This window comes from Excalfactoria chinensis, chromosome 2, assembly GCF_039878825.1.
Source record: "Excalfactoria chinensis isolate bCotChi1 chromosome 2, bCotChi1.hap2, whole genome shotgun sequence".
Lineage (NCBI taxonomy): Eukaryota > Metazoa > Chordata > Aves > Galliformes > Phasianidae > Excalfactoria > Excalfactoria chinensis.
In genome coordinates, this window is record NC_092826.1 from 96,590,434 (window position 1) to 96,605,740 (window position 15,307).

The 15,307-nt window shown below is 48.9% G+C and overlaps 2 protein-coding genes across 2 annotated transcripts; one reads left to right on the forward strand and one right to left on the reverse strand.

Moving 5' to 3' along the window:
* Positions 1–1,609: 1,609 nt before the first annotated feature.
* Positions 1,610–4,206, forward strand: LOC140247915 (uncharacterized). The gene is given in 6 exon segments (XM_072328115.1): positions 1,610–2,100; positions 2,289–2,451; positions 2,543–2,649; positions 2,872–2,982; positions 3,134–3,252; positions 3,422–4,206. Coding segments are annotated over 6 exon segments (1,776 nt in total).
* Positions 4,207–14,575: 10,369 nt separating this feature from the next.
* On the reverse strand, positions 14,576–15,010 carry FANCD2OS (FANCD2 opposite strand). The gene has a single exon (XM_072330571.1). The coding sequence runs from the start codon at positions 15,008–15,010 to the stop codon at positions 14,576–14,578; it is 435 nt and encodes a 144-aa protein (XP_072186672.1).
* Between the last annotated feature and the right edge of the window lie 297 nt (positions 15,011–15,307).

A 15,307-nucleotide genomic window follows, 5' to 3' on the forward strand; every position in this document is an offset into this window, starting at 1 on the left:
GAATTCTACCGCTGCGCCACCGGAGGCACACATGCTGGGGATGCTGCTGTAGGGGATCCTAGATCCCTTATAAAGGTGGCGAGACGGATAGCCCGGCTGAAGTGCCTTTATACCAATGCACGCAGCCTGAGTAACAAGCAGGAGGGACTGGAAACTGTGATGCACTCGGAAAGTTATGACCTTGTTGCTATCACAGAAACATGGTGGGATGACTCCCACAATTGGGATACTACCATCGACGGCTATAGACTCTTTAGGAGTGCTATTTAAACAGAAAGAAAACTAAATGGCACGTCAGCACTGCACAAATAAAGTACAGTCAGGGAATACAACAGGTTGAGTTCTAGATCAGTTGCACTGAAATTCCTGCAGATGTCGTAAACATTCCCAAAAATCGGAACGTGTAATTTCCAAATGCAAGGAATGAATTATTAGAAGTATCCTTCACAATACACGGGAGGAAGGAAGTGGGAAGGACATCTGATGGCTACACATTCCAGGACTCGCTTCCAAATACCTGCCTGTAAAGCACACTACCACCTCACAAACAATCCTCAATACTTGTAATGCCTTTAAATACCGCACATCAGCAAAATACTATTGTACTCTCATGACACTCTGTTCCCTTCCAGACTGTAACTTTATGACAAAACGTAATCCTGAGCAGGACAAAATATTCTCAAAGGTAGAAGACGAATATGGGTGAAATGTATGGTTATAAGGTGATCACTTTATTTTCTGATTGACTGATTGACGCTTTATTCTCACTGAGTGCTTACAGAAGCCCAAAGAACAAGTAATCAGAGGTCACGTTTTTTATTTTCCTACAAAAATATCATCTATATTCTGTGCTGAGATGTTATAAGCTTAAAAACGAAAGGAATCCAGTTGCCTCAGCTCTGCTCCGCAGCCCGCGCGTCACAGTGGCTGTTCCATTGTGATGCCATTCTTGGGTGCCCTCAGCCCCGTGAGGTCAGTGATGGCGTCACAGAGGGTGGCACGGAACGGCCATTGTGACACGTGGGCTGTGAAGTAGACCTGAGACTGCAGGGCTCAGTCCGAGCTCAGTGCGACTTGGTGAGGTGAGCAGGGAGGAAGGGGCTGCCTGAGGCTGCCGAGGGAGGGAGGAGGGTTCCCCAGCGCTCGGGGGCCTGAGCTGCCAACTCAGCCTCGTCCCGCTTCTCCCATAGGTTGGCACGCAGAGGACGAAGCCCAGCAGTGATGGGACAGGCACTCTGCACATGGTTGCGGTCGACGCGCGCAGTGCGCGCGGAGACACAGGAGGCTGCCGGCTCGGGAGAGCCAGGTGAGAGCCAAGGATCCCTGCATCCACGGCCTGCGGCCCTGCCCCTCAGCTGGCACAGCCGGCACAGAGCAGCCCCTGGGACAGCCCCCGGGGGCACCTGGCCCCGCAAGGCGCTCACTGCTGTTACTCTCTCCTCTCCAGCATGTGTGTTCTGTGGCCAAGTGGATGCGGACTCGGGCATCCTTGGCCGCAAAAAATGGATGGTTGGATTTTATGTCCATGAGTTTTGTGCGGTGAGTTCCCTCGTGGCTCCTGCCACCTGCCTCCAACCTGTGATTCCCTCCTTTCTGCCCTAACTAAACCATGCTCTTACCTCCCGTGCAGGCCTTTACCAACGGTCTTTGTGGTCGCAACCGAGGTAACAGCAGGATGATGTTCCTCGTAAAAGACCTGCGATGCACAGTGAGGGAGGCAGAGCAGAGGGTGAGCATTGGACCGGAACAGGGAGCTTGGTGCCAGGAGAGCTTAGCCTGGTCCCAAGAAAGCAATCCCAGCCCCTCCTCCCAGCGCCAGGAGACATTCCTGCTCTTGCAGACCAGCCCTGGTCACCAGGCAGCTCTGCAGAGTGCCACCCAGCCCTGCCCGCATCCTGCGCCCTGCCCAGGGGTGCGGGGCCCGCTGCGTAGGCCCTGAGCCTGCAGCTGATGGGGGCTGCTCTGCTCTTTCCAGCTCTGCTTCGTCTGTGGCAGTTCGAGGGCCAGCATCACCTGCGCAGAGCCGGGATGTGAGCGGAGCTTCCATCTCCCCTGCGCCTACGAGGGTCAGTGCGTCACCCAGTACTTCGGGGAGTTCAGGTAAGGGCAGCCAGGTGTGGCCTGTGGGCCTCCAACCCTGCTGTCAGCACCAGCCAAAGCAGCGAGGAACGCGCTGTGAACCTCCCAGCAGCCTGAAAGAGCCAGAGCCAAGGCCTGGGGCTCCTTCCCGTTCCTCTGCTCTCCTCGCAGCCCTTCTCACCTCGCCCGTCCCTTCCATCTTCCCCCAGGGCCTTCTGCTGGGAGCACCGCCCGCAGCAGGCAGCGCAGGCAGCACCGGAGCCGGACACGACCTGCATTATCTGCATGGAGCCCGTAGGGGACAGCAGGTCGTACGGCACCATGGTGTGCCCAGCCTGCCAACAAGCCTGGTTCCACCGGGCCTGCATCCAGGTAGGAGCCCTCCCCTCGCCCCGCGGGCACCGCAGGCGCTCAGCAGCACCAGGCCCGGCTCACACCCACACTGCTTGTGTTTCTGCTGCAGAGAATGGCCCTGTGCTCCGAGCGGCACAGCTTCCAGTGTCCCAACTGTAGAGATGCAAAGGCATTTCTTCACGACTTGCTGACTGTGGGGATCCGAATCCCAGAGAGGTTGGTGTCCTTCAGTCGGCTCTCGAGATGTGAGGGCACAAGAGCTGTGCCCGCCCAAGGACTGCCCCGGCAGGCCTGGCCCTTGGCAGCCATCAACATGGGCCTCGTTGTCATTGAGAAGCTGGAACCAGGCATAAGCTGGATGGGGATGGGTGGATTTCATGGGTTAGTTTTAGTCCCGGGCCAGTGAGTGCTCATCACATTCCCTCCCTTCTCTGGCAGAATGCCGACACGGGACAACACCAACGCCTATGCAGCACTGGCAGTGTGGCACCGACGCTGCGTGGCCAGCGACTGCCTTTACCCTCATGGCAGAGCGCGGTCAGGAGAGGGGTGAGTGAGCTCAGCTGCCCTCTGGGGCTCAGCGTGGCATCGCGGCCTCACCACGGGCTGGGGGAGCACAGACTGAGCACCAGAGCTGTGCCGGGCACTCCCTGGCTCAGGGCACTTTGTCCTCACGGCCACAACCCGTTCCTTTCCACAGACCTTGGGAGCTGCTCCTCTGCAGCTCCTGTGCTGCACGAGGCACCCACCGCCGCTGTGCCTACCTGAGTGATAGCACAACCGGATGGGAGTGCAATGCCTGTGCTGGAGAGGGCACCGGTAAGAGGCAAACAGCCGCGTGCTGCTGGGCTGGGGCCAGGCGAGGCCTGGCAGCGGCTGCTCAGAGCGGCCTTGCTCAAATCCCTCCAGCCCGGGATAAATCCAAGGGTGCCAGTTCCACCCCACGGCTGGAGTTCCACCCTGCTCACCTTCCTGCCTCCCCTTACAGCATCCAGCACCGGCTCAGGTCTTGCTGGCCTCGACACCACCAGCCAGCAGGGGCTGCAGACATCTCCAAGCTCTGTGACACCAGAGAGCGGCAGCTCCGGCACCACCAGCCAGCAGGAGCTGCAGACATCTCAAAGCTCTGTGACACCAGAGAGCGGCAGCTCCGACACCACCAGCCAGGCACCATCTGAGCCAGCTAACCGCTCCAGTGTGCCTGAGAGCAGCAGCCTGTCCAGCCAGCGCAGGCCAGAATGGAGGAGACTCTGCTGGCGTTTACATCGTATGGACGACTCATGTCAGGAGTCGCAAGGGTGCTGTGGGAGCACCCACAATGCTGCCCTGAGAGCCAGCCAGGGGACATCTCGGTCCTCGAGGCACTGCCCTGCGCTGGGCTACAACCTCAGGTGCAGACAGGGACAGCGGGCCCGGACAAGAAGCCGCTCTCCATTGCAGCGCCGGGCCCCAGCATCCCCGAGCCGGCCCCAGAGACACCGCGGGAGCAGGCAGCCAGCGATCCCAGGTGCTCAGAGCTGCACCCGCAGCTACGCCACACCGGCAGCACCGGGGTCCTCCAGGGCTTCCACAACAGCCGACGGAAGCCCATCCAGTCATCCAGGGCGGGCCCGGACTCGAAGCCGCTCGCCTCTCCGTCGGCGGGCTGCGGAGACCGACAGCCAGCCCCGAAGACGCCGCACGAGCCGGGCCAGGCGGCGAGGGCCAGCCCAGGGGCGGAGCCGCTCCCGCGAACCACGTCGGGCCCAGCGCATCACCAGCCGGCCCTGCTGATGCCGCGGGAGCAGCCGTCTACAAGCTCCAATCCAATTTCTAACCCTAAACCCTAACCCTAATCCTACCCAATGTCCTCTGAATCCATCCCAATAAAACTTAATTCCCTTATGCCACTGTCAGTTTTGTTCTTCTCTGCCTTTCCGGAGGTGGGCAGCTTTAGGGCAGTCAGAATCCATGGAGGTGCTCCAGAACCATGCGGACATGTCACTGAGGGACACAGGCAGTGGGCTGGTGGGGGGGATGGACTTGATGACCTTGGAGGTCTTTGCCAGTCTTCATTCCTTGACACAACTATCCAATGGCTTTTGGATATGTGTTTACCCACCTTCACTACTACTCACATGGAAGTCAATGCAAAGTCAGCCTTAGTTTAGGTGAGGCTCCCACCAAGAACGCACCCAGCCAGGGCAGTGCAGCGCTGTGGGAACAAAACACCCAGCTGAACTCCGTGGTTTGGTGGTACAAATCCAAGCTAAGGGCTCTGAGCTGTCCGGGTCATTCTGTGATTCTGTGATTCTGTGATTTTGTTCAAAGAAGGTGATGTTTAAAGAAAAGGGACAGGCTGTTGTTGAGTTTATAATATTCTATTTTATACTGCTAAGGAAGGGAGGACTTCAGTGAATTAAATGCTGCTAGCCATACTGGTTTTAAACTGCTTGTGATTTTATAGTTGTGGAAGGAAGCTACAGTCCTGATGTGTCTGCCTTCAATTATTTCACTTCTAATTGCTTCTAATTGCTTCTAGCTGTAGTTCAGTATCAATCTCTGATAACACTGTGCTAGAATAAAAGCAGCTACAGCCCAAATCAGTATAAATAATTTGCTGCAGGAGATTATGCTTTTTAAATGAAGGAAAAAAGTAAAACTAATTTGTTTCAGCTAACTTGCTTGCACAGCTTATGGTAAATAGCATAAGCAAGGGGAAACTTAAAGGATTTCATAACTGATTTTGAAATATTTTATTTTATTTGCATTTCCTTCAAGTATTCGACTGCTTTAACAAATATTGAGTGACTTTCTAGACCCACTTAACTGGGTTCAACAGAATAAGGATCAAAATCCAGATGTAGTTATGTACTAATTTAGTTCTGCAGCTACAAATGCACTGTGTCTTCAGTGGAGAGTAGTGTTTGGAGTTAGTTATTTCTCCCATCTCAAACACATAGATGTTTGCTACTTTGGGGTTCCATGACCAGCAGGGCAGAACGATTCGTAAGTCTGCACCTCCAGAAAGGGGAAACAGGGGACCCCAAAGTAATTCAAATCAACGGCAACGGTCTGAGGAAAAACAAACTAATTCACTAAATATGGTATCGGAATGCAAAATAACACACTACAATACAATATAATTAGAATTGAATCTCATAAATGAAATATAATGAGAGAGAGTGTCCAAAAGGTGGAAAGGCCTCACCATAATGCTGAGGTGAGACATGCAGTTGCGTTGAGCAGCAGGAATGAGAGCCGAAAAAGTGGGTAGGTCAGGTGGTCTACAAAAGCTTACATCCCTTCCCTGATCACAAAGTCCTCTGGGGAATGTAGTTCTTTTTCTCTTCCCGACAGTGCCTGGAACTGGAGCATTAACTCTTTAATTCCCAGTGCACTGCATGATGTTCTGACATGGAATACCAGTAATCATAAAACCATGATGATATGCAGGGGTTTGGATCTCCCCGTGCCTGATGTATGGTCCTGAATTTCTTCATCTTGATGCGCATCAAGAATAACCCTGGAAGAACTCAGAGAACAGTACCTCCGTCAAAAGACATGAGGTTATTTTAGTTTGGAATGGGGTTTTACACTGTTGGGTTTCTGTTTGGTTTTTTGTTCATTTTGACCTCTTGTTCATTATAATTCACTGTTACCCTGCAAATGATCAAGGGGAAGAGAAGCTGCAGGGAAAATTACAGTGTGCATCACACATATTAGATGTTTGAAGCCACTAACGTTTGTATTGGTTACGTGAATTATTTGATGCGCAATTTGTGTAGAACACTTTGAGTTGCCAAGAGCATCCCTGCAGAACGTATATTGCAATATTTAGAACTGCACTGCGTACACATGCTAACTTCTTAAGAGATTTATCCTGAGGTGCATTCATGGAACTATGAAATCTACTTCAGATTTTAACAAGCTTTTGTTTTCAGTACATCTCAGTTTATGCTTTGTAGAATGCAAAATGAACACGCAGTGAAATGTATCTTCTAGAACTCCAGAATTCCAACTTGGACACGACTTGTCCTTGCACGTCTATCCAGCTTTTGCAAGAATATTGTAATAATTTTGTAACAGCAGGTTTGTGATGAATATGTTCGTAAAGACATTATATATTCTTTAAATAATGAGGGAGGGTTGCTTTTAGGTATGCCTGTGATTTAGGAGCAGATACTTCGGCTTCTGGTGATGTCTGGCTTACGTGATACCACTTGGCCAGTTCCTTTACTGCTATTTACCTCTGGAACTGAAGAGGTAGTGCTTTATAAAAACTTTGGGAGCAATGGATTTCTTAGAAATTCGTGGATTTGTGTTTGTGTAAGGCTCCTAAAAGCATTCATGGAACTGTAGATCAGAGCTCACAGCTGCTAAGTAGATACTGCAAAGAGGAACCTGCCTTACTTTGGAAAGAGCAAATAATTCATAAACCCAGATGGCCAGGACTGAGTTAGAAGAAGATATTTTTGGTGGATTTCACACTCCTGGGCTGAGACAGGGAGAGCACAGAAGGTAAGTGTTTGTTTGCCTTAAATTCATAGGGCTACTAGTGCTACATGCTTCATTGCTATAGAATCATAGAATCACAGAATCCTTAGGGCTGGAAAGGAGCTTTAAAGGTCATCTAGTCCAGCCCCCCTGCAGTGAACAGGGATACCCAAAGCACAGGAAGTTCTCACTGTGAGGAGGGCAGACTCATCTTGCCAGTCTTTGTTCCTTTACAGGCATGTGAGGTGATGCAAAAGTGCCACACACTGAAGTTCACAGGCTGGGTGCGCAGGCCTGGTAGATGACTACTTGCATGGTCACATATTCCTTTTATCTCTAACCTTGGACTCATTGGTGATGGTTCCTCAATGTTATTTTTCAAAGCTATTTTAGATGTGGCATCCTCACCAAGACTGCTGCAATGATCGTTCTTCTCCCAAGTAGCGTGCAGCTCCTCACACCCTCATTTCTCTCTTGCCACATTTCACCAGGCTGTTGGTGAGATTAAGCTCAAAGACAGCCAACACCTTTTCCTCTCAAATCAAAGGCTTTTCCTGAGCATTTGTGCTATTCCTGGGGCACAATATAGGCCCTGTGGATACCTCCAGCTGCTGCAAGTGCTTGGACCCCACATCTATTGTGGGAACCACAAACAGTGAAGACACCCAGCTTTACATAGGAATCTCCTGGAAAGGGCCAGGCTAGAATTCAAAGCTTCACTTTTATGGATCAGGATTTTCCTTCATTGATTTGGTCAGGCTGTGCTGAATCTTTTTCAATTTATTTATTTATTTTTGCTCCGATAGAAAATCATCTTTTAAAAAAATATGAAAGACAGGCCTAACAGAAGCTGAGGGAAAAGTAATGTCTGGTGGCTGTTTTTCATTTAAATGTTTTCTATGTTTATTTAGTCCTTTCAGGCTTTTCACTCAGTTCGGTCTGGTAATTGGAGTGCTTTCCCTCATCACCTACAGCTCATTGTCAGTAGAGCTGTGATGGCTGAGATCATCAGTAATAACAGATCTGATAATTAAACTGTACTGAAAAGCTAATATTCCCTGTTTAAGATCTTGAGCTGATGTGTAGCTTCTGTTTATATCACCGTCCTGCAGTCACAGCACACTCAATTTGCCCTTGAAAGGCAATGTTTTGTCTTCAGTTGTATTCATCTGATTGCTTTTTAGTACATCTGGAAGTCAGGCTCAACACAGCTATTATTTCCCTGTCTCCTTTGCTGTCCTGACCTAGGACATGGAGTTGTGTAACGCAGCTTCCCCCCCAAGTGCCTGTTCCAGTCCTTGTCCTGTATGTAACAGTACAGAGCTAATGTAATTGGAGTGCTATATAAATGCAGTTTGAACATTCTGCAGCCAAAATAATGTATTTGATAATAGAGAACATTTAAATAGCTTTTAACTTCATTAAAATCTGGAAAGAGATTAGCAGGTTTAGTTGCTATTTTCTGAATGTACAGCAGATGGTGCTTAACAAATACATTTTAAAGCCAAGGTCTGTAAACAGACTTGCAAGCTGAAATTTAATCGTGCTTCTTGTTTGCTTTCTAATTGAAAAAACAGCCATTTGAACAAAAAAGCCCCCAGCAGGACTGACTTACTTTAGTGTACACAATGTGCACAATGTTTGAAGGATGAGGATACAACAGCGCTTCTTCCAAAATAGCCTCTGGTGTGCTATAAGGAACTATACATTTGGAAAGAAGTTAGGCAATAACAGGATCGTTTCTCTCTTCATTGTTGCCCTTTCCCTCCAGGCTCATCAAGGTTTACTTAATGAATGGGAGAGATCCAAACTCCCAAGAACTACTTGCCACGTGGACAAAAGAAGAGGAAGAAAATCATGCGATGAGCCCCAGACTAATGCTGCTGAATGCTCACTGGGGAAGCACTGCTTCCTACACCTGTCAGTGATTTAAGGGTTTTTTTTCCCTCCTTCTGGCACCAGCAGATCAGTCTGTGCTGTGGCTGTGCGCAACCCAAGTGTGGGTGGCACCTGTCTCATGACTAACCCAAAACTTGCGTCATTGTTTCTCCTCTTGGCATCTTATTAGCAAGATAAGCAAGGTGCTGCAGCTCCGAGGTGCTATGTACGTTCTGCAGTGTCAGAATCTCAAGATGAATCCCTAATGAAGGCAGCTGTCGTTGAATATATAAGCAAAAGCTACCCTGAGCAAACAGGATACTGCGACAGTAGGTAGTGAGTCAGGATGCTACAGAGAATTCAGTAACATGCTTAGTAAAGTTTTAACTAAAGTTTACTCTTCCTGGAGCTGTTTTTTTTTTCTCTTCTCTTCTCTTCTCTTCTCTTCTCTTCTCTTCTCTTCTCTTCTCTTCTCTTCTCTTCTCTTCTCTTCTCTTCTCTTCTCTTCTCTTCTCTTCTCTTCTCTTCTCTTCTCTTCTCTTCTCTCCTCTCCTCTCCTCTCCTCTCCTTTCCTTTCCTCTCCTCTCCTCTCCTCTCCTCTCCTCTCCTCTCCTCTCCTCTCCTCTCCTCTCCTCTCCTCTCCTCTCCTCTCCTCTCCTCTCCTCTCCTCTCCTCTCCTCTCCTCTCCTCTCCTCTCCTCTCCTCTCCTCTCCTCTCCTCTCCTCTCCTCTCCTCTCCTCTCCTCTCCTCTCCTCTCCTCTCCTCTCCTCTCCTCTCCTCCCTTTTCTTTTTTTCCCCCAATTAGTTTGATTTCTTTTAACAAAACCAATGCATTTTTGTTTCCGAAAGGGCTCACAATGAACATCTTGAAGAGGGAGATTCCTTGCGCACAAATGCTGATAAGGTACAAACAGCAAGAACAGAAACACTGACATCAGTTGCTAGTAGTTATGTACCAATCCCAACCTTGTCTGACCTCTGCTTAACCCAAAGGGCACTTGGTCAGCTGCAGACCATCAGCTATGGAATGGCCATGTAAAGCCCATCGACTGGCTTAAATCCATGGATTTGCACTGATGTGAAAGAATGGAGCATTTTTAGATTCTCTGCTTGCTTGCTAAGCAGCCAGTCACACTACAGAACTGCCACAAACTTAGGGTCAAAGCCAGATTCCCTATTAGTGCCACAACTGGCTATCTCTGGAAGTGCCAGAAGCAAAGAGAATGGGATACCCATATCCACATCCTATGGAAGCAGCTAGGAGGCCATCCTCATCTTTGCCTGCAGTAGTCTGAAAGACAAGCCAGCCCCATGCAGCTGCAGGTCCAGTGCTGGCGTTAAGATTCCTTTAAGGAATTGAAGATACGAACTGGATGCGATTTCACTGCATCTGCACAAGGATGCATGTGATGACCTGCCAGTTGAACTTGGAGACAGAAGTCTCACATCTGCAGTATATTTACTGTGGTTCAAAAACAGTGATTCGCAATGCGGGCCTGATCAGGTTAACTTTCAAAATACATGGTGCCATGAGATGTTATGAATCATATCTCTAAATAGAAAATAAAATCAGCTTTGCTGAGCAAGCAAAGCCAGAGTTCAAGTTTGAGAGAGGAATTGAGTGGTACATGGATGACTCATGAGGGTCATCCAAAGCCCCAGAGATGCAAGTGAAAGACCTGCCACCAGTTCAGTGAGGAGGCTAGCGGTCTGACAGGGCCTTACATATGCATGCTGTGTGAAAGGGCCTTGTTCCTTGCTCCAGAGCTGAGGAGGGTATGCTGCTGCTAGTGTCTCTGTGGCATGTGATGGCATGGTTGTTCACAGATGATGAGAAATGCTGTGGATTCATCTGAGGTACAGCCAAACTTAAATGGCCAAATTCTTTCTGAAAGCACCATAGAAGAGGCAATTGAAGGAGCCTCTGAGCAGTGATCCTAGGAGTATTTTGACAAATACCCAATTCCAGCCAAGATTGTCCGGAGTCTGTATGTAAACATGCATCAGCTCAGCTGTGGCTGCTGGCCCATCTTCTCCCTTTGTTTAAGTTCTTGGTCTCCACGGCCACTGCAAGCAGATCATAGCGCTGCTGAGGCAAGCAATCAGTGCCTCTCTGATTTCACATCACTACCAAGAACGCCAAGTTTAATCCTGAACTCAGTGAAACAATCCAGGGCAACAAAATGAGTAGTTTAAGATGCAAATCATTATAGTTATGAAGCTTTAAGAGTCGTTGTCATTCAAATGGTGAAGGCAATTTCTCTCTCCTCCCCTCAGACCCCCCAAATCAGCAGATCCCTGTCTAGCATGGGGAATGATGGTGCTTTGCTACTTTGAGCCCTCCCACGGCAACAGGACTAAGTCTCACCTGGAGCCCAAGGCCTCTTGTCTCCTTCTGTCCCTACTGCAGCCTGCTGTGAGCTGAACTAAGTACACAGCTGGCTCTATGCAGACCTGTTTCAAGGGTGGCAGGAATAACGCAGCTTTAGAAGAATACTTGAGCAAAGCCCTGATTAGACTGAAAGGAGCATGTTTCACAGCTGTGCCTACATGTATCTATCTGATCAGAACCCCTCAAAAGGGATGCTTATTCAGTGTCACAGCTCCCAGTGAGGAAAATATAATAAGAAAATAATGGAGACTGCCTGGCTACAGGTGAAATTTAGAATGGGCATTTTAGAAGGAGTTTTGTTCCTTAGAAGGAAGTATCTATTATGCTTGTATAAATATATCTGGATTTCACAGGTTTACTTTGTTTTCTCAAAAGTGAAAATGGTAACTTGGGGACGCCAATATGGTTGTCCCCAGAAACAGATGGCATCGTGGTATATTGTTTAAAGATGTATGAGTTGCTCTTTCTTATCTGTGGGTTTATCTCTGTCCCGAAGAACTGCACCAACCAAGCTGAAGAAAAATGAATTATGTCAGTGAAGTTAATCAAGTGTCTGCTGGCTTGGAAATAAATTCTTACCCTGACTGCCTGGACCATTGAACTGGCTCCAGAGGCATTCCTGTATGGCAACGGGTGGCTGCTATTCAATTTACATCCAAGCTCAGCTCTCACTGAATCTAAAGGTATGCCATACGCTTATTCAGAGAAAGCAAAAAGGCAATTACACATCTTGTTTAATGTCACTGGATCAACAGGCAGCACAATACCAAGGCACAGAGTGTAATGATTAAGGCCTGAGCAGGATCTCAGCAGTGAGTGCCTCAAAAGCCAGCAGCAATGATGCGCTGGGGGCATTGGTTTCATTGCAGTGGTGTGTGGAAGGAATTGGAAAGCGAGCAAACAGCAGGAGAAAGCATTGAGAGTCTGAGACTTAAAAGGGTTAGAAAAACTTGTGGTACCTGGGGCCTCGTGGAAGGAAAGCTTTATCTACACAGAACTGTGTTTAAAAAGGCTGTATTTCCCTGTCTTTGTATAAGAGCAGGATCACTTTATCAAAAGCAGTAGCTCTTACTGCAGCCAAACAAATGCAGCCAACTTGCTCAGTTGTGCCTACCAGCCTAAGTCAGGTGTGTGGAACAGAGGCCCAGTACCATAAAGTTCAAAATCTATCCATTCTCAGCGTAGCTCCAGTGGGAACCACACCAGCTTGTATCAGCAGACACAGCCCTTTAATTCCTATCATCGCAGCCCAGCAGTTCATTAAGGACACATCTCAGAAACGCACCAGACTTGTCAGAGCAATCACTTGCTCAGGCATCATTAGAACAGAGCTCTTACGGCCCATGCTTAGCTCCTGCAACCCTTCCAAGCACAGGGGTTCTGTCTAACTGACTCTAATGCTCACTTTCTTTTGTACGGCCCTTCATGATTATCCATCAGTATGGCAGCTAATGAGGTGCTTATTAAAGTCTTTGCCATCACTTAAAAAAAAAAAAAAAAAAAAAGATTTTTAGAAAAATCAAGTTATTGGCCAAATAATCCATTTGCATAAATATTACTTTCATAGAGCTGCATCAATTACCCTTGTCATTTCCTCATTAAAGGAGCAGCATCGCATTCAGAAGGAAAGCAGATACAAATTTGCCTTTAAAGGAGCCCAAAACACAGAGCCAGGTCTGAATACTGCTCTGATGATGACTTGCTGGAAAAATCCAGCTTACAATGCTGCAGGGCTGACTCCATACAGTTTTAATAGGCAGCTCTGAATCAAAATCAGGAACTGCAGATCCAGCTCCAAAGCTTGCATTTGTTTTTGATACCCTGATGCTATACCATGTGCAAGCAAAGCACAAATCTTGGATCGTCCTTAAGGCTGAACACTCTCTTCATTAAAAATATTAAAAGTTGTAAAGAATACACTCTGCATTAAGTTATTTCTTTCTTGTTTTGCACTTCCAAGCAGTCACAATCGCCTATTCTAGCTTTGTTAGCTTGTTCCAGAGAGCAGAGAAAGCAAACCATTCCTACTGAACGAGGGGGCACAAATACTTCACACAAATGAGAGTGAGAAAGCATTTCTGAAGGTCGTTACAAGCAAGGACTGAATGCAAGGATGACCCTGAATGTTCATCTCCATAGTAGAATGAATAATGATTATGTTATCAGAGCGACGTTAAATATTGACTATGAACGCATTATAAATGGTTTCCCCCTGTAATTATATGGGCAAGATTAACTGAAGTTCTACCTGGAAGCTATAATTTTCGTGATACTTTGTAACTCTACTTAATGGAACTCGTAATAAATGACCTACACTAGCAGGAAATACATCAGAACAGTTTTTATTTGGACTGCTAAAATACAAGCAGTACATTTCTAAAGAGCCACGCACACGTCTTTCTAAAAAGCATTTCAAACAAGAAGAAATATTATTTAGGTTACTTTGAAGGTAAAAGCTTTGCAAATCACTCTTTACAAGTTGTTTTCATTAGCTGTAAACAAGCTGTACACCATACTCAAGCATTTAACTGTAAAGAAAGTTTCAATTAAGAAGGGCAAAAATTCTTGGTAAGTTTTTCTGGCGTGACTTTTGTTCTAAGTATTGTTTAAGTATTCCTCTACTTCTTTGCTAAATAAAACCAAAGGGAAAAGTAGATGGGTTAACTTTGCAGACTGTACTTCCATGAGTGCTTTCACTCGTTGTAAATGAGCAGAGATTTCGCTCCCAATGCTGAACAGCCATTTGAATTCTTTGTAAACCAGTTAATTCTCATAGAGCTGTAATGGACACAGGTGGTGGTGTACAAACTAAAGAGACTAAGGCTTATCTTTAGGAGTTCCTGAGGGTTTTCTGGAGGTCTTATTTTTCCCTAGAAATGAATAAATGAAGGATTTAACTTTGAAGTCCATAAGCATGGAGAACCTGTATATACCTGTAGCTATATATCAAGTGTAAACACCTTTTCTCCGAGTACTGTCCAGCAGCAGCATCTCTCAGTTCGGTGAGCACTGTTCCTCAACACACCAACCAATGTTCCACACAGCATGGCAAGCCAGAAGCGTGCTTCCCCCGTAGCACCGGTGAGACAGAGGTCCCAAACACAGGCAGCCTGGTGCCGTCACATCTCTGCAAGCCACCACGGGGTGCACGGGTCTTAATCTCTTCATCCACACGATGGAATCGGTGTCCACCTCCACAGCCTCCCGCCTCCGCCAGCTGCATTCGGATAGTGCGCAGGTGCGGGGCCAGACAAGCTAAGGCTTTGCTGCGTGCTCAGCGCGCAGGGCCTCCCTCAGAAGAGCTTCAAGGTGTGACAAGTCTGGGCACGGCTCTGAGCCAGCAGTCCCCAGCGCCCAGACAGCCCGCTGCCCGCCGAGGGGCGTTCCCGCCGTGGCTCAGGGGGTGTGCTGCAGGACGAAGGCGCACTTCTTGTAGGCGGCGTAGAGCAGCAGGATGGCTCGCATCATCTGCTGGCACATGGTGGTGGCCACCCGCGCCTCCGCCTCCCGCAGCCCGTAGGCCCGCCACCGCCGCGGATCCACCACCCGGCAGAAAGCCGAGCGCTCCGACACACGCAGGACGCCGATCCGGCGCGGCGGCTGCACCGTCACCAGCCGCTCGAAGACGGCGTCGAGGCTCTGCAACCTCACGGCTTGCGGCCGCAGCAGCGCCGTCCCGCCTCCCCGCCGCCCGCCCGCCGCCGCCTGCAGGCCGGCCCAGCGGAAAGGGTGCGCCGAGGCGGCCGCCGGTGGAGGCGGCGGCGTTCCCCTTAGCCAGCTCAGCGACTCGTCCAGGGGCGAGGGGGCCCACAGCTGGTAACCGTCCGCCATGGCGCCCGGCAACCAGCTGGCATCCAGCCCGCGGGGCCCCGGGCCCTGCCTGCCCGCCGGGCACAGCCGTTGGCCGGAGAGGCCGTGGCTCGTTCTCCCAGCAACCCTCCCGGCTCCGAGGCTTCGTCTGCCGTTGTCTCTTCACACATCATCCTCCAGTTAGTGCTTTTTCTAATTTCCCTCTCCGCACACCTATCCTCAGAGCTCATCAATTTCCGTCTCAATTAACTGTGATCTGCCTTCCTGCAGGTGGTGACAGAACAAGGGGAAATGGCTTCAAGCTCAGGGAGGATATGT

Bases quoted from the DNA above. Each gene is read 5' to 3' on its own strand.
- FANCD2OS (XM_072330571.1), bottom strand. From the start codon at position 15,010: ATGGCGGACGGTTACCAGCTGTGGGCCCCCTCGCCCCTGGACGAGTCG.